Raw genomic sequence first — 19,152 nt, 5'->3', positions numbered from 1 at the left:
AACTCATCAATTTGAGGGAATTTAGTCCCACATTAACGATACCTGACATTCATTTGCACAAACCATCAAGCTTCAAGATAATTAAAATTGCATCCAAGTTGCCTGAGCTTAACAGTGAGAACATCGTGTACCCAAACATCTCAAAACATTCAGAAGTATGCCAGATCGGGAATAAATGGCACTTTTTATGAGTAAAGTACAAAGTATGGGGCTGAAACTCTTACAAAATGAATCATGAAATCAAGTTTTTATTTTTTTTATTATGTTTCAGGGTTTGGTCAGTAAAAGGAAGCACTAAATGTTGAATGACAATGTTGAGGGCAAACTAATGAGCACTTTATGTGAGTTGTGCATTTTTTTCTTTAAACTTTGCTACCACAATTTGAGGAATGTCTAAATCGTTTTTTTCTGTGATTATTATTTTCTATTAACATAAACAAAACATCAAAATGAAGTAGAAAAAAAAGCTAGCTATTTTGGGACAAAATGTTAGTTTGTAGATACTGATATACTGAAACATAATTAGCCCATAAATGAAATAATCATTATTATTATTTTATCATTATTGTTCCTTACATTATCTTGGGTAACAGGGTTGAATGGTTGAATTTGACAATGCCTAAAAATGTAGAAAATTGGTTCGGTAAACAAAAGTCACAATTTAAGTGGTAACAAAGTTGTGTGCAAAACTTGCCACAGCTAACCAGCAAATATTAATAATAATTGAATAATAATTGAATTAATGAAAAATGTAACAATTTTCATTTATATATTGAATATAAAAATCAACACATTGTGTCAAAATTATTTGCTGTAATATTTTACATTTAAATGTATGTATGTATTTTTTTTTTTTTTTAGCTTGTGTGTTCCCTGGAAATCAAAACTCGAACTAAAGTCGAGCTACAGGAACCTCTTTAATTCCTGGATCCAGAAAAGACATACCAAAGTCTACCGTACTCATGAAAAAATGCCGTTTACAACACATGCTAGTCTTTCCAAATAAAACTGGCGTGAGTCTGTCTGGAGATAAGACTGGCCTACTGTGCTGAATTCACCTCACCGACAATTTGCATTACTGTACTGAAGCCAGCGAGAGCGCTGGAAGTCCTGCAGTCTTGGCCAGGCGATCCACTGCAGAGCTGGAATTCATTTATGTGAGAGGAGAGTGTGTATAACACTGATTTATGATGCTGTGCGTGTGTTTGAAGTGGATGCTGATATCGGCTGTGGGGTTTATTTTGAGATCATAGAGATACAGTGAGAACGTACATGGGAGTGCTCTCCTCAGCGTGGTGTCCTGGAGGTCGAACCACAGCAAAGCCGTTCTGTGAACACAAACACACACAATGTCTGAGACCTTAGAAGTGAGAAATACAGAAGAACCTTAACACAGCAGGGGCATCCCAATTTGCGTGGTTATGCACTATTCTATGCGGTTTCGTAGTATAAATTGTGAGAGTAGTGTGTTCACGCTGAGAATTCCAAATAGAAAAAGTTAACTTTAAATACCTGAATGATGCACTTAAAGGGACATTTCACCCAAAAATGAAAATTCTGTCATTTACTCACCCTCAAGTTGTTCCAAACCTGTATGAATTTCTTTCTTCTGCTGAACACCAAAAATAAGATATTTCTGAAGAAAATGAGTAACCAGACAATTGATGGACCCCATTGACTTCAACATAATGAAAAAAAAAATAGTATGGAAGTCAATGGGGCCCATCAACTGTTTGGTTTGGAACAACATGAGGCTGAGTAATGATGACAGAATTTTCATTTTTGGGTGAACTATCCCTTTAAGTGCATCATCCGGGTATTTAAAGTGTACTTTTTCTGTTTGGATTTTTTTGGGTGAACTATCCCTTTAATTTACCGGAAAAAAACAATAACAAAAAAACAACAACCTTATAAAACCTTATAAAATTCATACAGTACCCGGTTGAGTACATAAGTTCATAGTGTATAGTGCATCATTTGGGACACAACTAATGAATGTATAATTTTATTAGAAATATAATTTAAAAATAATACACATTTTTTAAGTAGCTATTATCACAATGACAGTTGTTTTGGCGGACAGTAATCATTTTTAGATTAGCTGTGATTTTGTCATTTGATGCAGTGGTTCGCGTTCAGTGAGGACTCAACACTGGAACTTGTTGCATTGCGTCTGGCTTGGACACAGTATAACGGAGGTATGCAAATGAATGAGGGTTCATTTACAAAAACATCATTCCAAAGTGACTTTGGGAAACGCCACTCAGACTTTCTGTCCTGTCTCTCCTTGACTCCTCACAGATAAAGTCTTTTCCATTCAGGCTGATGAACAGTAAAGCTCAGTGGATGCTACTATGTGGCTGGGTGTCGCCGCGTGGCTATTGAGAGCAAGAGGACTTTAAGTCTGCCAGTGTGTGATTCTACTTTACCTCAGGTTTCACACACTGGGCTGCCTGATTTTATTATCCTTCCTCACTTCAGAGGATATTATTTTATGCAGAGATAGAGTGGGAAACAGAGAAATAAAAGCTAGTGCATTATGTTGGTGCATTGTGTTTTTCTGGGCATGCTGACACATGGTTTTGAGCCATGTCATTTTTTAATGCAATGATTGGTGTATTTCAGTGTGTTATGCTGAGATTTCAGTGTGTTATGCTGAGATTTCGGGTGGGCGGGAGCTGAGGGGAAATCATTTGTGAAACGCATAATTCAGCCTCTAAATACTGACTGGAAGTGCATTAAACATGCATCTGTGACCATTGAGTGTGCGAGAGAGTGTCAGTCTTACCCTCAACTCTCCCGAAGCCACCTTAAAGACCAGATCCACTACAGAGCCCACAGCCAGACGAGCAGCACTGGACGAGTGAACTTCATTCCAGATTGTGTCACTGTCAACCTGTTAACACACACAAACACATGTTGCATTTAGGGTGGAGATGATCCGATACTGGGAATGCTATCAAGTTTCCAGTTATTAAAAATGAAACAAATTAAACACACACACACCTATCTTTATGAGGACATTCATTGACACAATGCAATCTCTAGCCGCTTACCCTAACCTTACCCATCACAACTAAGTGCCTAACCCGAACCCTTACCCTAAACCTACCCTTAACCTAATTATAACCTTATCCCTAAAACCAAGTCTTGACCCTCAAACAGGCCTTTAAAGGGCTCTCAGAAAGTGAGGACCGGCCAAAATGTCCTCACTTTACTCTCTTTGTCCTCACTCCAATGGTCTAAAACTCAAACTGGTCCTCACAAAGATAGCTGTACACACACACACACACACGTACATGTATAAGTATTCAAATGAATAAAAATAGTAGTGTGCATAAAAAATGATAATACAAAGTTATCTGTGTTTACTAAATTAATTAAGCCAACTGATATGATGTAAATATCTTTTGTATCTTTTACCCAATACATTCTTGTATTTGAAAATAAATAAAAAATAAATAAAAATATAATGATTAAATATATTAAATATCAAAACTATACAAGTTAAAATCAAATAAAATGGTTGACAAAAAGGGGGAAATACTAAATTTAAAAATTATATTAAAAATATTAAAAAAATATTACATATAAAATGTTTAACAACATTAAATCTATTTGTTTGGTGCATTTGATGTTATTAATAGTTATCGTTTCATGAAAATTCACACTTTGCTACCCACAAATCATTAGTCCCATTTTAGCTAGTCCTGTTGTAGTGCACTTAAAACTAGATCACAAACAGCAATTTCTAGTCCATTAAATGGTATTGTCAAATACCAAATAATGAAAATTGTATGGCATCATAATTTAGTGAACAATGAACAATACTCAGCAGTTCTATAAGACATCTCTCCTCAAGAACCCATGCATACGATGAAAGCAGTTTTCTCACTGCTGACAGACTACACAGGACAGAAGTGAGACGTTTACTCAAGCGGACAGCAAACAGAGCCAGAGAGGCTTCATACACACGATGCCCGAACACCCAACCGTTCCCAAACATCCTCTTATGTACCATTCCCGTTCTCACAGAGATGCTTGATTGCCCAGCAAGCAGAAAGAGAAAAGACCGAGATTTACACACAAATCAACAACACGGTCACGAAGAAGCCAGAGGCCTTGACACCTAATGCACAACCCAAAGGACACGGGCATGCTGGGAGTTTAGGGCAGACAGGCTAAGAGAACGCAAGTTTATTCTGTTACATGAAGGCAAACAGTGGCAGGAGAGACCTGGCTCGGGAAGGGGGGCATTCCCAGAATGCTCAGAGACAGAAAACAGCCATTCATCAGGCACTACTGATTATGCTAACACACGTCTGCCCTACAGCCTGCAATTACTGCACAAATGAACACACACACATACACACAGGAACACACACACTAATACTTAAGCACAGTGCACTTAAATGGGGTCATGGGTAAAACAGGGAATAATTCATGAGGTGTAAACTACTGGCTCTCCAGATCAACAGGTGCTCGAAGTGCAGAATAACATCTCTCACACTGAGAGTTTGACATGAAGTGCCATTATTAATTAATAGTGTTGAGCTTATGACAAGCATCACTACGACTATTGCTCGTAAATGGGAATAGGGAACAAAACTTTGGCATGAATGAGACTTGGAGACAGTTGCATACATTTAGCCACTATGTTAAGACTTTGTCTTAAGAACTAGTTTGACCAACAATAAGTTAACCAATGGGTAATCAGTCTCACTTTTCTGATTCAGATGAGACTGATATAACTTTTTATGCAACTGACTTAAAGTTATGAACAGCCTTAAAGAAAAAAAAATGTGATGACTAACTTGCAAGACTAGCCTTAGCAGTTTATGCAACCGGCCCCTGGATTCCATATATATACACATAGAGACCAGAATATCATAAAAACCTGAGCCATTAATCAACCTCCATAACCACAATATCTCTTCTATTGCTCATAGTTTGTTCAGAAAACATAAATATATATTTTTTTAATATTTTAAATATTATTTTGTTGCTGTTTTTTTACAAATAAATAATATATTAGAAATTATAACAATAACTTAAAGATTAAAATAAATGTAATATAAAATAAATGTTAAAATAACATATATTTTTAAAAACTTTCTGTATGTAGTCCAATGTGTATTTGTTCAGAAAACAAACATCTAGTGTCTGTTTTATATATATATATATATATACATATATATATATTTTTCTCAGTTTTTTTACATTTAAAATTATTATTTTAAATGATAAAATTTTACAAATTTAATTATAATTATATAGAATTAATAATAATAATTTACTATATTATATAAAAATACTGTTTAACATTTTTTTTATTAAAAGTATCCAATATTACAAAAAAGTGTCTGATTCATATTTTTGTTGCTGTTTTTTATATTTAAAATTATATATAATGATTATTTTAAATAATAAAATGATAAAACATTTATTATAAATTCTTTAATAATCATAATTTACTATAATATATAATATACAAAAATACTATTTAAATAAATAAATAAATAAATAAATAATTAAAATTATTTAATATTACAAAAGCTAACTTTTAAATAAAAGGGGGAAAAACAGTTTTTACCTTTTGGCTTTCTGTAATCCAATGTGCATTGGACAGAAAAATAGCTTCATGAAATAATTTTTATTTTATTTTTTATATTTAACCATACAATGTATTCGAACTAGTAAAAGAGAAAAAAATTTGCAATTTACAAAATGTCTTGTCTTGAACATCTCTAACAGACAGCCAATAAAACATCTTTCTCTTCCACGCCATCATCACGCTCTACTTCCAGTATGGCTTTCCAATAAACCTGCGACCACTGAAGTCATTTCTGTTAAAGTGCTGGAAACTTCTTAGAGGAAGGAATATTAGGACAGTCTGTGTCTCTGCAACAGCATGAGGAGGAGAAGGAAACAACGACGAGAAGGAAGTGAGAAATCTGGAGAACCGCTGAGGCGCTCAGAAGGGGTTTACCAACCCTGGGTTTCCCTCTCAGCGCACATATCCTCCATCCATTTATGAATTCAGCTTTTCAATGGCATGAGCGCTCAAGGGCAACGTAAAAAACCTCCGGTCTTTTCAAGCTCCGCCAAGAACGACTTTGTCACGAATTACGAGCCTGTTGTGCATTTTAAAACGAACGAACGAAAAAAAATAATAATAATTTGATTCAGGGAACAGTGAGAGAAAGCAATGGAACAGAGAGAGTGAGCTATTGAAAGAGAGCAAGAGTGCATGATGAAGGAATAGAGTGTAGAAATAAACGAGAGCAAGAGAGCAAAAGGATGTGAACTATAGACGTGACTTCTAGGGCCATTCCAGGATATTCTTTGTGTCTGGAGTGCAACTATGATGCCTTAAAATATTGCCTACATTAGCAGCTCAGTAAGTTTAGGAACAGAGCCACTATGAGACACCTTCAAACAAATAATAATGAAAATAAATAATACAAAAAACAGAGAAGAGTAATTTTTATGAAGTGAATCTTTCAATATTATTGGCGTTCAAATTAAAACCACTAAGTGCACATTTAACACTATATGTAGTTTAAAGCAAACGAACAAACAAAAAAACTTGGTGAAAGACATCTAAACACTTCAGGCTTCAGCCCCAGGAGCCCGCCGCAGCGTGACCCGTGGTGTAAAGGCGGGTCTCAGGCAGGCCTGGGGAGCGTGTTGGAATGAACAAGCACAGTTTATCTTCACCCTGACAGGCTAATTTTTGCTCAAGAGATGCAGGAAGACAACAATTTTGTTCCATTTCCATAAAAGAGTCCAGAGCCCTTCTGTTTCTCACCATTCAGCTCAAAGACTGTGACTTCAGCCAGACGGGACCACCTGCCATTTATCAGAACCCCCCCGCTCCGCCCCCCCAACAGCCCTGCCTGAGGACCCTCCATTACACACACACACACACAAAGTTTGGAGATTACAACTTTATGTTTTTCAAAGAAGTCTCTTATGCTCACCCAGGCTGCATTTATTTAATAACAAATACAGTAAAAACAGTAATATTGTGAAATATTATTACAAATTAAAATAATTGTGTTCTATTTGAATATATTTGAAAATGTAATTTATTCCAGTGATCAAAGCTGAATTTTCAGCATCATTTTAAATTGTAATAATATTTCACAATATTACTGTTTTTACTGTATTTTTGTACAGTAAAATAAACAGTAAAATATTTGTCTTATTTTGATCACTTTCAAGTGCTGTTTTCAGGTGGTCCGATTAAATAGTCTTTTGATCCAATATGCGCTTCCTCTTCTATAACATTTTGCATCATTAGATTTTTATAGCAACTAAAAATATATGAAACTAGTTCAATATTTAAACAAAGTCTAGCGCACTTATAAGCAACAGCGGCTTCAAAGCGAATCACGATCATTGCACTTCATGAGTTTGTTAGAAGCGCTCACACAACATAATACATGCATATTAAATGCATATTTCTCATATTTTTTGATCTTCTTTTAAAATGTCCTTAATTACATGGTCAAATTAACATAGTATCCTCGTAGCTCAAACAACAGAGCATGCTACAGCAAAGTAATGGGTTCAAATCCCAGCGAATGCATGAACTAACAAAATGCATATTTTGAATGCAATGTAAATTGAATGATCATATTATCCTAAATAGTTACGATTAGGTCCAATAGTTGCAACGGGCTAAGCCCTGGAGAAAATAATAATTTCCATTTGACGTATGGATATATCAACAACACCACAAAATCACATGAATGACTGAACCATCTCTCCATTCATTACAAGAAACCATTCATGGTCCATCTGAATCATTGACCTAATCCAGGAGGGGAGGGTATGAGTAGAATGAGAGAAGTGAGGATGAGTACTTCCTGTTCCAGAGCTGTGAAAGAGTGTGGCTGACACTGTCCACTCAGCACTGAAGAACAAGTCTATCCATTCATTCATCATCATCAGAGAATACACACACAGCTTGTTTATAGAAAACATCTGGACGCAATTACCCGCTCTGCAGAAAGGAGAGCAACAGTTTTTGTTGCCGCTGGAGTTCAGGGGAGGGAGAACAAACAGGGCTGTTATTTACACACGGGAAAGAAAGAGAAACTCACCCCGATTCCTCCGCACGGCAGTCTCACGAACATGGGTGTCACTGAACCTAGGGAGGGAGAGAGAGAGAGAGAGAGAGAGAGAGAGAGAGAGAGAGAAAGAGAGAGAGAGAGTGTTGTGTGAGCTCCACAAAATCACTGATCTATGTAATCATCTTCTTCACATGAATATCAAGATGTGTGTACATGAGTTATTTCAGGCCAGAATTATTATTATTTATTTATTTTCAGCTGAATCTGGAGCACCACGATGAAAGAGCTCATTTTATAGGTATTAACTTGCAGTTTGATAAGGCAAAAATGTTGTCAAGACGAGATATGTATTTGTTTAGCTGGCTGCACAAACATAGAGCATGACTAGTGTAGTTTTATTCATGTATGATATTTATGAGCTCTTTGTAGTGAATTAAAAACATAGTGCAACCAGTGCCATTTGATTTATGAACTAATGGACTCTTATGCGCTGATTCTTTTAGGTGAATTTAGAAAACATACAGTGCAATCGATGTCGTCCGATTCACAAACTAATGAATCTTATGAGCTGGTTCTTTTTAGTGAATCAAAAACATAGTGCAAACAATGTAGTTTGATTCACAAACAAAAGACTCTTACGAGCCCACTATTTTTAGCGAACCAAAAACATATACAGTAGTGCAACCAATAAGATATGATTCATGAACCAATGACTCTTGTGAGCCGGTTCTTTTCATGAATTGGTCAAAAAGACACACAAACCGTTCGGATTGAATCAGTCCGACGCATATTTCACTACATGAACTCAGGAAACCCATCAGATTTGTTACTGAATTAATATATGACTCACTTACTGATATGCAAGTAGAATCTAACAATAATATCCAACTTGAAAGAAGTAATAAAAAAAAAAAAAAAAACTGTGGCAGTAACTTAAAACAACTTGTTTTACGTAAATACATGCTAATTATACTATGCCCTAAAAGTACTGTATGTACTCTTTTTGTGAAGAAAAAGAAAAATACTTCTGAGTGTGTATCAGAAGAGTAGACAAGCTTTGGGACACACTACTTCGTCATAACCGCGTCTTTAACGGAGAGCTCTGTTGCTTTGTAACATGCACCCCGTCACCGCATAAACTGCCCTGTCAATTATCTTGTCATAGCTCAAATCCTCCACGTTCAATTTAATTTAATTTCCCACTGTTGCAGAGAGAAATATAGTAGCACGTTGATCTGCCAGTCATATGTTTGCAATTTGCATAACGATGCATTTAAAAGTTATTGACCAAACGTATCATTACAAAATTCACAATGCTGTTGCAGATGAAATATAATGTGGATAAAATTGAATAAACATCTTTTCGTCAGGTTAGATACTGATTTTAATCACTCAAACCGCTTTATCTAAACCATCCGCCATGTTTGTATTTTTTAAAACATTTTTTATTCATGTTTGTAGTTCTAATCGAATCGAATATAGAGTGTGCACGGATCTGAATACTCATTTCAACATACTATGATATGGGACACACCAAATCTAATTTCCAATAGTATTTAGGATGGATAGTATGCGAATTGGGACGCAGAAATATTTCTTAAAGGTCCCCTATTATGCCCCTTTTCACAAGATGTAAAATAAGTCTCTGATGTCCCCAGAGTGTGTATGTGAAGTTTTAGCTCAAAATACCCAACAGATCATTTTTTACAATAGTCATTTTTTGGGGCTCAGAAAAACGTGCTGTTTTAGTGTGTGCCCTTTAAATGCAAATGAGCTGCTGCTGCACGACGCAGGGGGCGGAGCTTCATGAGCTCACGCTCAGTCTCTCAAGACAATTTCATCTCACGGAATGATGATAATATCAGAAACCCTCAGTAACGTGTTAATTTCGAGTCGGACAATAATGCCTACAGAGTCAGAGTGCTGTATAGAGATGAAACAGGTATAGTTTAGTTTAATTACGGTTATAACGTATTTGTCATCTGCTTGTATGTATCCATTATTATTAATAGCCTACAAGTCTGCTGTTTCGGACCAGGTCCGAATGATGATCAAACATATACTGATGAGTTTAATAAAGTTTATTGTACATCACACAAAAGATGAAGCGTCAGTTTTACATCAGAAAATCACCGTAAGAGCTGAGTAAACACAGTAAGAGAAGTGCGCAAGTACATAAACGAATTTCGGTAGAGTCGAGGGAGCATTTTCTTTAAAAACAAAATAATTCCACCTCGTCTTGGCTGCCTCAGATTTCGGGAGTAAATAGAGAGAGCTATGTGGATCAATACATCCAGCCACACAACACCTACAACGCTTGGGAGACATTCTCATCTATGGCTGTGAACTCGATCAGGGTGGGTCTATGTTGAAACGGCAGTGTCTGTCAACACTCGTGGGCGGGGCCTGTGCTTAGTGACGTCACTAAAACAGCATTCTGAAAACAGGTCGTTGGGAGACACTGCTGATGATTTATGGGGATTAATAAAAAAGGAGTGAGTGGATTTTTATCACTATTGGCTGGTTGTGTACACACACTGCCAACACACATTTATGTCCAAACAGCATGCAAAAGTGAATTTTGCATAATAGGGGCCCTTTAAAAATATGTTGTGCAAGAAAACGCCATTAGTACACTTAAAAAACTGAGATGCAATGCAATATCTAAAGAAGTCCCTTTGACGCACATAGACCAATAATAAAAAAAATCAGCACAGATGGACCACCAACTGCAAGTACTCAAAATGACCACATTGACCATCCCTACTTATTAGTGCACAAACACACATGCAATAATCCAACATTTCTCAATGAGGCAAAGCCCCTATTGATTAAAATTGCCCTATTTTTCAAATCAACTGTGCTTCTAAAGCAACACATTGTAGCAACTAACATCAAAAGTCTGTTAATCAGATTGTAAAGACGGAAACTGTGAAAAAGTCTAAACTGTGATGTCGTCTCTGTGCCCGGCGAGTGTGAAATATCCACGCGTGTGTGTGTGTGTGTGTAAGCGTGCATGTCGTTTAAGCATGCGTGTGATCGCTGCACGAGGGGGCCGGAGCTGAAGTCATGGAAAACTGCATGTGTGGTTGTTATTGGCAGAGAGGTGACGGCCCTGACGGACAGCTCAGGGGCAGACTCAGATCAAGGCCGTGACTGATGAAAGCGGAGAGTGAGCTGACAGGGGCGAACAACACGGGGAGGGAACAACAACGGGCCAAAAAAAGAAATGAAACCAATTGCAGCATTTAGGAAACATGCTGTAAGGCGGATCTGGCTGCAGGAGCGTAAATAATGTGGATAATTGCAGAAGTCCAGACGCAGTGCTTCACGGGCTAATAACTGAGAAGGCCATCGGAGGCTCCAACTGTCGCAGATACAACAATGCGCTCATTCACAAAACTCATTCAGATTCAGCCTGTGGTGTAGTCAGGTGTGTGTGTGTGTGTGTGTTCCCTTACTGTCCAGTTTTTGTCTGAGTGGGTTGGTTCCATAAAGCAGCACATGGGCTTCAGAGTGGACCGTCTGTAGCTCCTCCAGAGTGGCTTTCCTGCCTCGAATACACTGCAAAAAAAATCAACCATAGAGTTAAGATCTGAGTATTCAATTTGACATGGATGATGGTTCTGAGTTTCAATCTGTTAAACTAGAAGCGACATGAAACAACCATGCTGAAATATAGTATTTTCTTCAGATTTTAACTTTTTTTGTGAATTTTGTTACTATATAATGTTAAAAATTGTTCATTGAAATACAACAATTTTGTGTTTATTTCACGTTCTTAAATTGAACTTTCAAAAGTTTAGGGTCGGTAAGATTGTTTGCCAAACGGTACATTCATCTTACCCAGATAAAAGTTGGTCATAAACAAAAGATACAAACTGCCATACAAACCATCTAAACTGATTTTTTTTACATTTATGCATTTGGCAGAAGCTTTTATCCAAAGTGACTTGCATTGCATTCAAGCTACACATGTTTTCAATTCAATTCCTGGGAATCGGACCCATGACCATTGTGTTGCAAGCACTATTCTGTACTGTTTAAGCTACCGTTTACATTTTTTAGAGGCTCAAAATTCAGATTTTAACATTTTAAATTATTTTATGAAATAAAAACACATTTTAACAGGTTGCAAATGCTTTGAGTTTACATTACACAAGACGATTCTGTCCAAAAACATGGATTTTTATAAAACTTATTATCATGTGCACTTATTCAAAGGACAAATACTTCTACTTCTAAACAACAACCGATGAGTAGTATATGTAACAAGAATAGTTTAAAGAATAGTTTAAAATAGTTATTTTTTTCTCTCATATGTTGAAAGGCTATGGAATATCTTTGCACTACACATTCTGTGTTTATCTTTGGTTTTGGTTCAGATTTCTTCTGTTTTATTTAAAAAGGCTGTGAAATTGTGCACTACACATTCTATGTTTGTTCATGTGTGTATTATCCACTCAAAAAAAAGGCCTCTTGTCTCCTTCCCTACGTACCGACAAAGCCGGAGCGTTAGCATTAGCCGTTATGCTTTTTTGGCTAAAGGTTGCGGGCTTGCCTTCCAGTGGCTTTATATATAATCAGCCGAACAGGTAAACCGCTTTCACAACTTTGTTGTGTTAATAATTAACAATTATAACTTGAACTTTCAGGGAAAATGTGTTTAAACAAAGACTGAAAGAGTTGTCGGGAAGCTTAGTGATGTGACATTAGGCGCGTTTCCATTAAAGATTTGCGCAAAACATTTGCGATTTTTTCTAAATATCGATAAAAAACTATTGCGAAATGACGGCGTTTCCATTAACCGATGTTATGCGACTAAAACGTCATTTATTCCTCTCGCGATAAGTCATTCCAAAACTCATGGCAACGGACGTTGGTAAGTTTATATATATATATAAACACAGCTACGTACCGCACTAGACATTACTATTATTAATGGAAGGAAACGTAGGCGTGTTATCCAAGCATTAATGGCATGGAAAGACCCTTATACTTGAGAGCGGCACATATGAGGTGTTTCTGGGTTTTTCTCACTCATTTCTGCTCCGAGGTCTTGATTGTGGCATTTCTTTGAGGTTTAGAATTAAGTATTTCTGTCATTCTTTTGTCTTTTATGAATTTAATAAAGAACTCTGTCTCGTATTCTGTCCAAACACACCGCGCCTTCTAAGTCAAGTGACTGTAAATGCACAAAAACGGTTTCCATTGCAGTTTTGTGAAATATTCCTTTTTCGAATTGCCTGAAAAACCACCTCATGCGAGCGTAAAAACTTTTTTGCGATAAATGGGAGTTTTTGCGAAATTGACGTGTTTCCATTGAGCGTATTTTCAATTCGCAATTTCAATTTGCGCAATTTGAAGGGTAATGGAAACGCGACTATTGAGGTCATGTGACCGCCGTGTAGTTCGTTTAACGCCGATCGTATTTACACTTCACAGTTGTGTTAAATTGTGAAGATTATCATGATGAACAAAATGTGTAAAAATCATAAGCTTTTGGTAGTCACATAGCCTCTTTTCTGCAAAAATCCAATGGAAAAATCCAATTGGGTTTTTGTCGAGGGAACCAGGGTGATGCTAACTCCGGGACGGCCTACAAAATCACATCATCCCTGCAAAACTCTATACACCGACTAAAGTCTTTAGCTGTCATAGCAGAGCTGAAACAGGCCCGCTGTCCACCTCCCACTCCAAACTGGGCCCCACATGCCTGTAGAACAAAGCCACCGGCCCTCGGAGCTGCTTTTCCCTCGTTTAATAGCCCCGGCCTCCGAGGCACAGACCATCCGAGAGGGAGGCGGACCTGCCCACCTGTGGAAGCGCTCTGGGGAGGGTTCTGCCGAGGTGACACCTGCAACAGGACGTACTACCTCTCGGATTTAACAGCATGTGCAGTTAAAGAGGGGCCCGCGGGGGCCCGGTGCTGGCTGGCGGCAGCTTAAAACAACCCTACACTCTTTAAGGGCCCCCCTGCTGTAGATTAGGGGGTATTAGAGTCATGACTGCCTTTAATTGAGGCCCAATTCACTGTTTCCATCTCCCAGAACAATAAACATCCCCACCAAGGAGCGAATGTAGGCGAGAGAGCAGACGCGCGGCCGTGCCATTGTGGTGCTTGTTTACTTGTTTGTTTGGAGGAAAACAGAGACTGCAGCTATGCGACTGCCTCGAACAGGCCTGACGCAATGGAGCCAGCGTGGCAGGAGAGATTAGATCCAGCGAGAGCCATTAGGCACCAGCGATCAGGACTCCAGATGATGAGAGAGCTCAGGAATTGCCCTCAGCAGGTGGAGGCAGAGATAAGCAAGCACACACTGCTTTTCTGCGCTAACTTCGAGGGGGAAAATGTGGGAAAGGGAGTAAAATCATGCTATTTATAGCTCAAAGCATACTGTACTGTATTTAGTAAACAAACTGTGTGGAGTTTCGTGTGGGCCCACAAAAAAAAAAAAAAAAAAAGAATTTTTGAAATTCAATTTTGGAAATAAACTAGGTTTGTGAAATGATTTAGAATTAAATTAAGGAATACAACAATTTTTAATTTTAATGGAATTAATACTTTTATTCAGCAAGGATGCATTATATTAAACAAAAGTGGCAGTGAAGTCTTTTACACTGTTACAAGCAGTGTTGGGTAAGTTACTCTAAAAAAGTAATTAATTGCTAGTTAATAATTACATCTTCAGCCGTGTACTAATTACTCTCTCTACAAAGAATTGCATTGCTTATTACTAATTATTTTCTATATCACATATCAACCTCTACCTGCTGAACAATACAAGGATAGACATGGAACTACTCTTTTAATTCTTTTTAAAAATAATATAAAATTGCATAATTTATTATTGAACTGACCAAAGTAATTAAACTGAGTTTACATTAAAAACATATATACGTTAAATTTAACGTACCGGTATATACAGACGTAGATCTATACTGTATTTAATGCAATTACATCAGAAGTAACTAATTAAATTAAAGAAAAATTAAAAGTAATCCCTAACTGTACTTTTTCAAGGGAAAAAGTAATTAAATTACAGTAATTATTACTTAATAATGCATTACACCCAACAGTGGATTTCTATTTCAAACAAATGTTGTTGTTTTTTTCAACATTAATTATAATAAGAAAATTTCTGAGCAGCAAATCATCATATTAGAATGATTTCTGAAGGATCATGTGACACTGAAGACTAAAGTAATGATGCTGAAAATTCAGCTTTGCACAATATTTCACAATATATATTTCACAATATATACTTTTACTGTGTTTTCGATCAAATAAATACAGCCTTGGTGAGCAGAAAGGACATCTAAACTAATTTTTAGGTTACTAATCTCATTAAAATGGAAAATGTTACTCATCAGTACAAAGGCCAGATGCGGCTGCTTCCATTGAAACATTAGATGCTCTCTGGCTCATTCTCAGATCACGCTGGAGAACATGATCATCAGGGTCTGAGCAAACCTGTAGTGTTCATGCAGCTAAAGTGCTGCTGTCATTATAGGAACAAGTGGAACAAACCAAATACTGAGACTTTTTTTTATTCAAATTTGTAATGAAAAATCGTGTATTAAATTGTGAAAAGAGAAGTATTTTCACAAGTGGTCTCAGACATTTGGACCCCCTACAGTAATTCACCAGCACTTCCTCTGCTCTGAACGTTTTATGCCTCTTTTTCTCTCCCGGCTCGATTTTTTTCCTCGAACGCACTCAAATCAATCTCGCTCCCCCCTTTTCCGTTGAGTAAAACTCTTTGGTTTATTCATAAAGTTTCATCAAAGAGAGTGTGTGGCTGAGTTAGTGATGGCTGAACAGCGCCCTCTACAGATCGAAAAATATATCCTTCACCTTGATAAAGTTACCAGCAGGAGGCCGAAGCTAAAGACGACATAAATATGTTTAGTGCTGAAACATCATAAAACAGCAGATAGATGATGTCACAAATGGTCAGATGTGAGCAAATGAATTACCTCACACTGGCCGCGCAGTCCTGTCTCCTGCAGTCGAGACCAGATGCTCTGGATGCGTCCGGCGTGCTCGGGGTGGATGTTACTGTTTCCACACATGCACTGGTGTTTCTGCATCAGGGTGTCGTACACCAGACCTGTAGGGGCACAAATACTTATTTTAAGGAGGGATACAACCTAATATGAATATATTTAATATCCAGATGCTTAGTTGTTTTCCTTAGTTGTTTAGTTGGTAATCCCATGGCAATGATATCTAATCCAGTGACTGACCGGTGGTAAAGCGTGGTTTGGCTGCTGGTTCCTGGACCACAATGGGAAAGGTCGCTGAGGCTGGGGACGATTGTGCCCTGGACAGGGGCCGATGGCCTGGGAAGGTCACAGACAGTCCGGCCGCCTCCATAGACGCCTGATAGTTCCTCAGTTGATGGATCCTCTGTTGCTCCAACAGGAGAGCTTGCTGCTCAGAGACAACAACAGAAGTTTTCTCTTGAAATAAATGTGAAACTTTGCAAGTGAATTTCATACAGATGAAAATCAAGTGCTTTAGGCGTCCTGCAATTACACAAATAACCAGCAGGTGGCACTCAATACATTGGAAAACACAGACAAGAGCGTTTTAAGTAGAAAATGTTTCATATTTTGAAAATCAAGGAGAAAGACTTCACTTATTATGCTAATTAAGGTGAGAGTGTTTCAAACTACATTTTACATATTCACAATGCTTTGCATTCAGCTGTTCAAGACTAAATTTAGGCTGTCCAAAATGTGAAAAATGCTACTTTCTAAGGCAGTATATGAAGGTCTGAAGACGGATAAGTACATTTGGTCAAGGTAATTCGTTTAAAGAATAAAAATTGCATTTGGATTGGAAGATGAAAATTATTTGTAATCATGCATAAAATGTTGGGGTTTGCAAGATTTGCAAGTCTCTTATGCTCACCAAGGCTGTATTGAATTGATCAAATATAAAGAAATATTGTGATATATTATTGCACTCTAAAATAAATGTTTATGATTTGAATATAATTTAAAATACAATGTATTCCTGTGATGCAAAGCTTAATTTTCAGCGTCATTACTCCAGTCTTCAGTGTCACATGATCCTAATATGCTGATTTGCTGTTCAAGAAACATCTCTTTTTATTATCGATGTAAAGAAATAAATGTATATTTTTGTGCAAACAAATTTTTTTTGTTATGATTCTCTGATGAATAAAAAGTTCAAAAGAACAGCATTTACTTGAATTAGAAATATTTTGTAACATTATACATTTACTCTCACCAATTTAATGCATTTTAGCTGAAAAAAAGTATTAATTTCCGAAAAGCAAAAATCTTACTAACCCCAAAAATTTGAACAGCAAGACTGAATCAAGAGACAAGCATTATAGCCATCAAATATTTGCTTGGATATGTCTAAAGCTCACACAAGTTTTTCCGTGATCATTGTACAGTATGTGATGTTATGATTCCTTGAAGCTGGTCTGAAACCTCAGGAAGTTCTTCATACATAAGCTCTGCCTGTTAATTGGCAGCTATCCTCAGTTACGGACACAGCTTTAGTTAGCTGATGAATATTTCATGATTGCAGGAACACGCAGAGGGTTTCAAACCCCCGCTGCCCATTAAGAAGAAAAAGAGCTGGACCTAAAGGATCTCGTCGAGCACAAGTGCACACCTCCAGTTCATTTTAAAAAACAGTGATTAAGCACTCAGGACCTGTGGTTGCAGTTTACAGTTAATGCGTTAAAAACACTAGTTTTTCAAGGATTACACAAACAAACTCACATTAAGCATTTTTATGTTAATAAAAAACACTTTTATTGAACTATTCTTCTTGTGCATTAATGAAACTGGCACGTTACTGTTTGCACAGCTGCTTAGCTAGTAATTGCTCTTTTTGTATTTGACATAAACTCCCATTGTTTTTTGGCAGCTTTAAGTAAAATAGACGCATGTTTTCAGCTGAGTAAGTGCTATGAGGACACACTGGCTGCGTCCGAAATCGCATACTCTCTTGAGTAGATTCTCAAGGTATTTTGAATAAGTAATTTATATGATATGTGTTATTTATATTATACGTTATATATGAATGTGTGTAGTGTGAATGTAAACCGGACGTCCTACATTCACCATGTTGTCATTATCATGTGACCAACCAGCATCATCATGTATCATGTATCATGTTACATCGCTTCACTGCCATTCATAAATCCTGTCCCGTGGCCTCATGGGATAGTTAAGTGTCCATCGCATGTAGATTTTAGAAACTCACCGGAAGTAGTAGATCATCCGGGTACTTTTTGTAAAATCTGATATACTTCTTTTGTCACGTACTGTTTTTTGCCTACTATACAGTGGGCAAGTATGCGATTTCGAATGCAGACAGTTTCTTGTAGCTACAGATCATTCTTGATGGTTAATAAGCACTTGTTAAACCGACAGGACAGGGTGCTTGTTTCCTTATAGGAGCCTGTTGCTGCCCTCTTCTGGTGCTCAATGTGTCTGTGGCTTCATTCTGTGCCATTCAAAGAAACACCATTTATTTTGCATTTCTACATTCTCAAGAGCGACGGACAAAGCCTTATATTTTATATATCTATATATTTTTATATCCCCCATTTTGCGGGAAAGTCCCGAAATTGAGAGCTTTGTCCCGCTTCCTTCAAGACGTAAGCTGTATCCTGCATATCGATTATGTCTGTATTATCTAGTTTTAAATATGTAATAGTGCATATATTGAGCAAAATGCCACTCTTTAGAATTATTTATTCTAGCTGACTATCGAGCTATGGACATTGAATAGCTTTTCTGAGGTAAATGTAGAGTTCTGTGACATTGTTCACAAACCGTTTTATTGACTTCTTTCTGCGGTTAAAACACTGATTGAGCGACTACATGAGACATGATACATTTGTGGCTACAACGTTCTGTCACGACACATTAACCCTCTGGGCTGTTGGGTCATTTTTGATCAAACAATTGTATGTAAATTTACTTCATAGTGATCTTACGTCATGGTATGAAACTTTGTAAAGGTGTTGACAATAGCTGTGTGAACTCCCACACATACACACACACAAAAATCATG

The 19,152-nt window shown here is 37.1% G+C and overlaps 1 protein-coding gene across 4 annotated transcripts in view; it reads right to left on the bottom strand.

Moving 5' to 3' along the window:
• Nucleotides 1-19,152, bottom strand: part of hdac4 (histone deacetylase 4) — a 210,924-nt gene that overhangs the window by 38,191 nt on the left and 153,581 nt on the right. For all 4 annotated transcript variants that reach the window (XM_079880503.1, XM_079880504.1, XM_079880505.1 and 1 more), the window contains 6 exons: nt 16,332-16,518; nt 16,062-16,195; nt 11,543-11,645; nt 8,112-8,158; nt 2,789-2,896; nt 1,273-1,328 (listed from right to left, as the gene is read on the bottom strand). In XM_079880503.1, coding sequence (XP_079736629.1) covers nt 1,273-1,328; nt 2,789-2,896; nt 8,112-8,158; nt 11,543-11,645; nt 16,062-16,195; nt 16,332-16,518 — 635 coding nt within the window. The remainder of the gene's footprint in view (nt 1-1,272; nt 1,329-2,788; nt 2,897-8,111; nt 8,159-11,542; nt 11,646-16,061; nt 16,196-16,331; nt 16,519-19,152) is intronic.

The sequence above is a fragment of the Squalius cephalus genome (assembly GCF_949319135.1).
Source record: "Squalius cephalus genome assembly, chromosome: 9".
Classification (NCBI taxonomy): domain Eukaryota; kingdom Metazoa; phylum Chordata; class Actinopteri; order Cypriniformes; family Leuciscidae; genus Squalius; species Squalius cephalus.
Note: the sequence above shows the minus strand (reverse complement) of the source record. Positions and strands in the feature narration are given on the sequence as shown.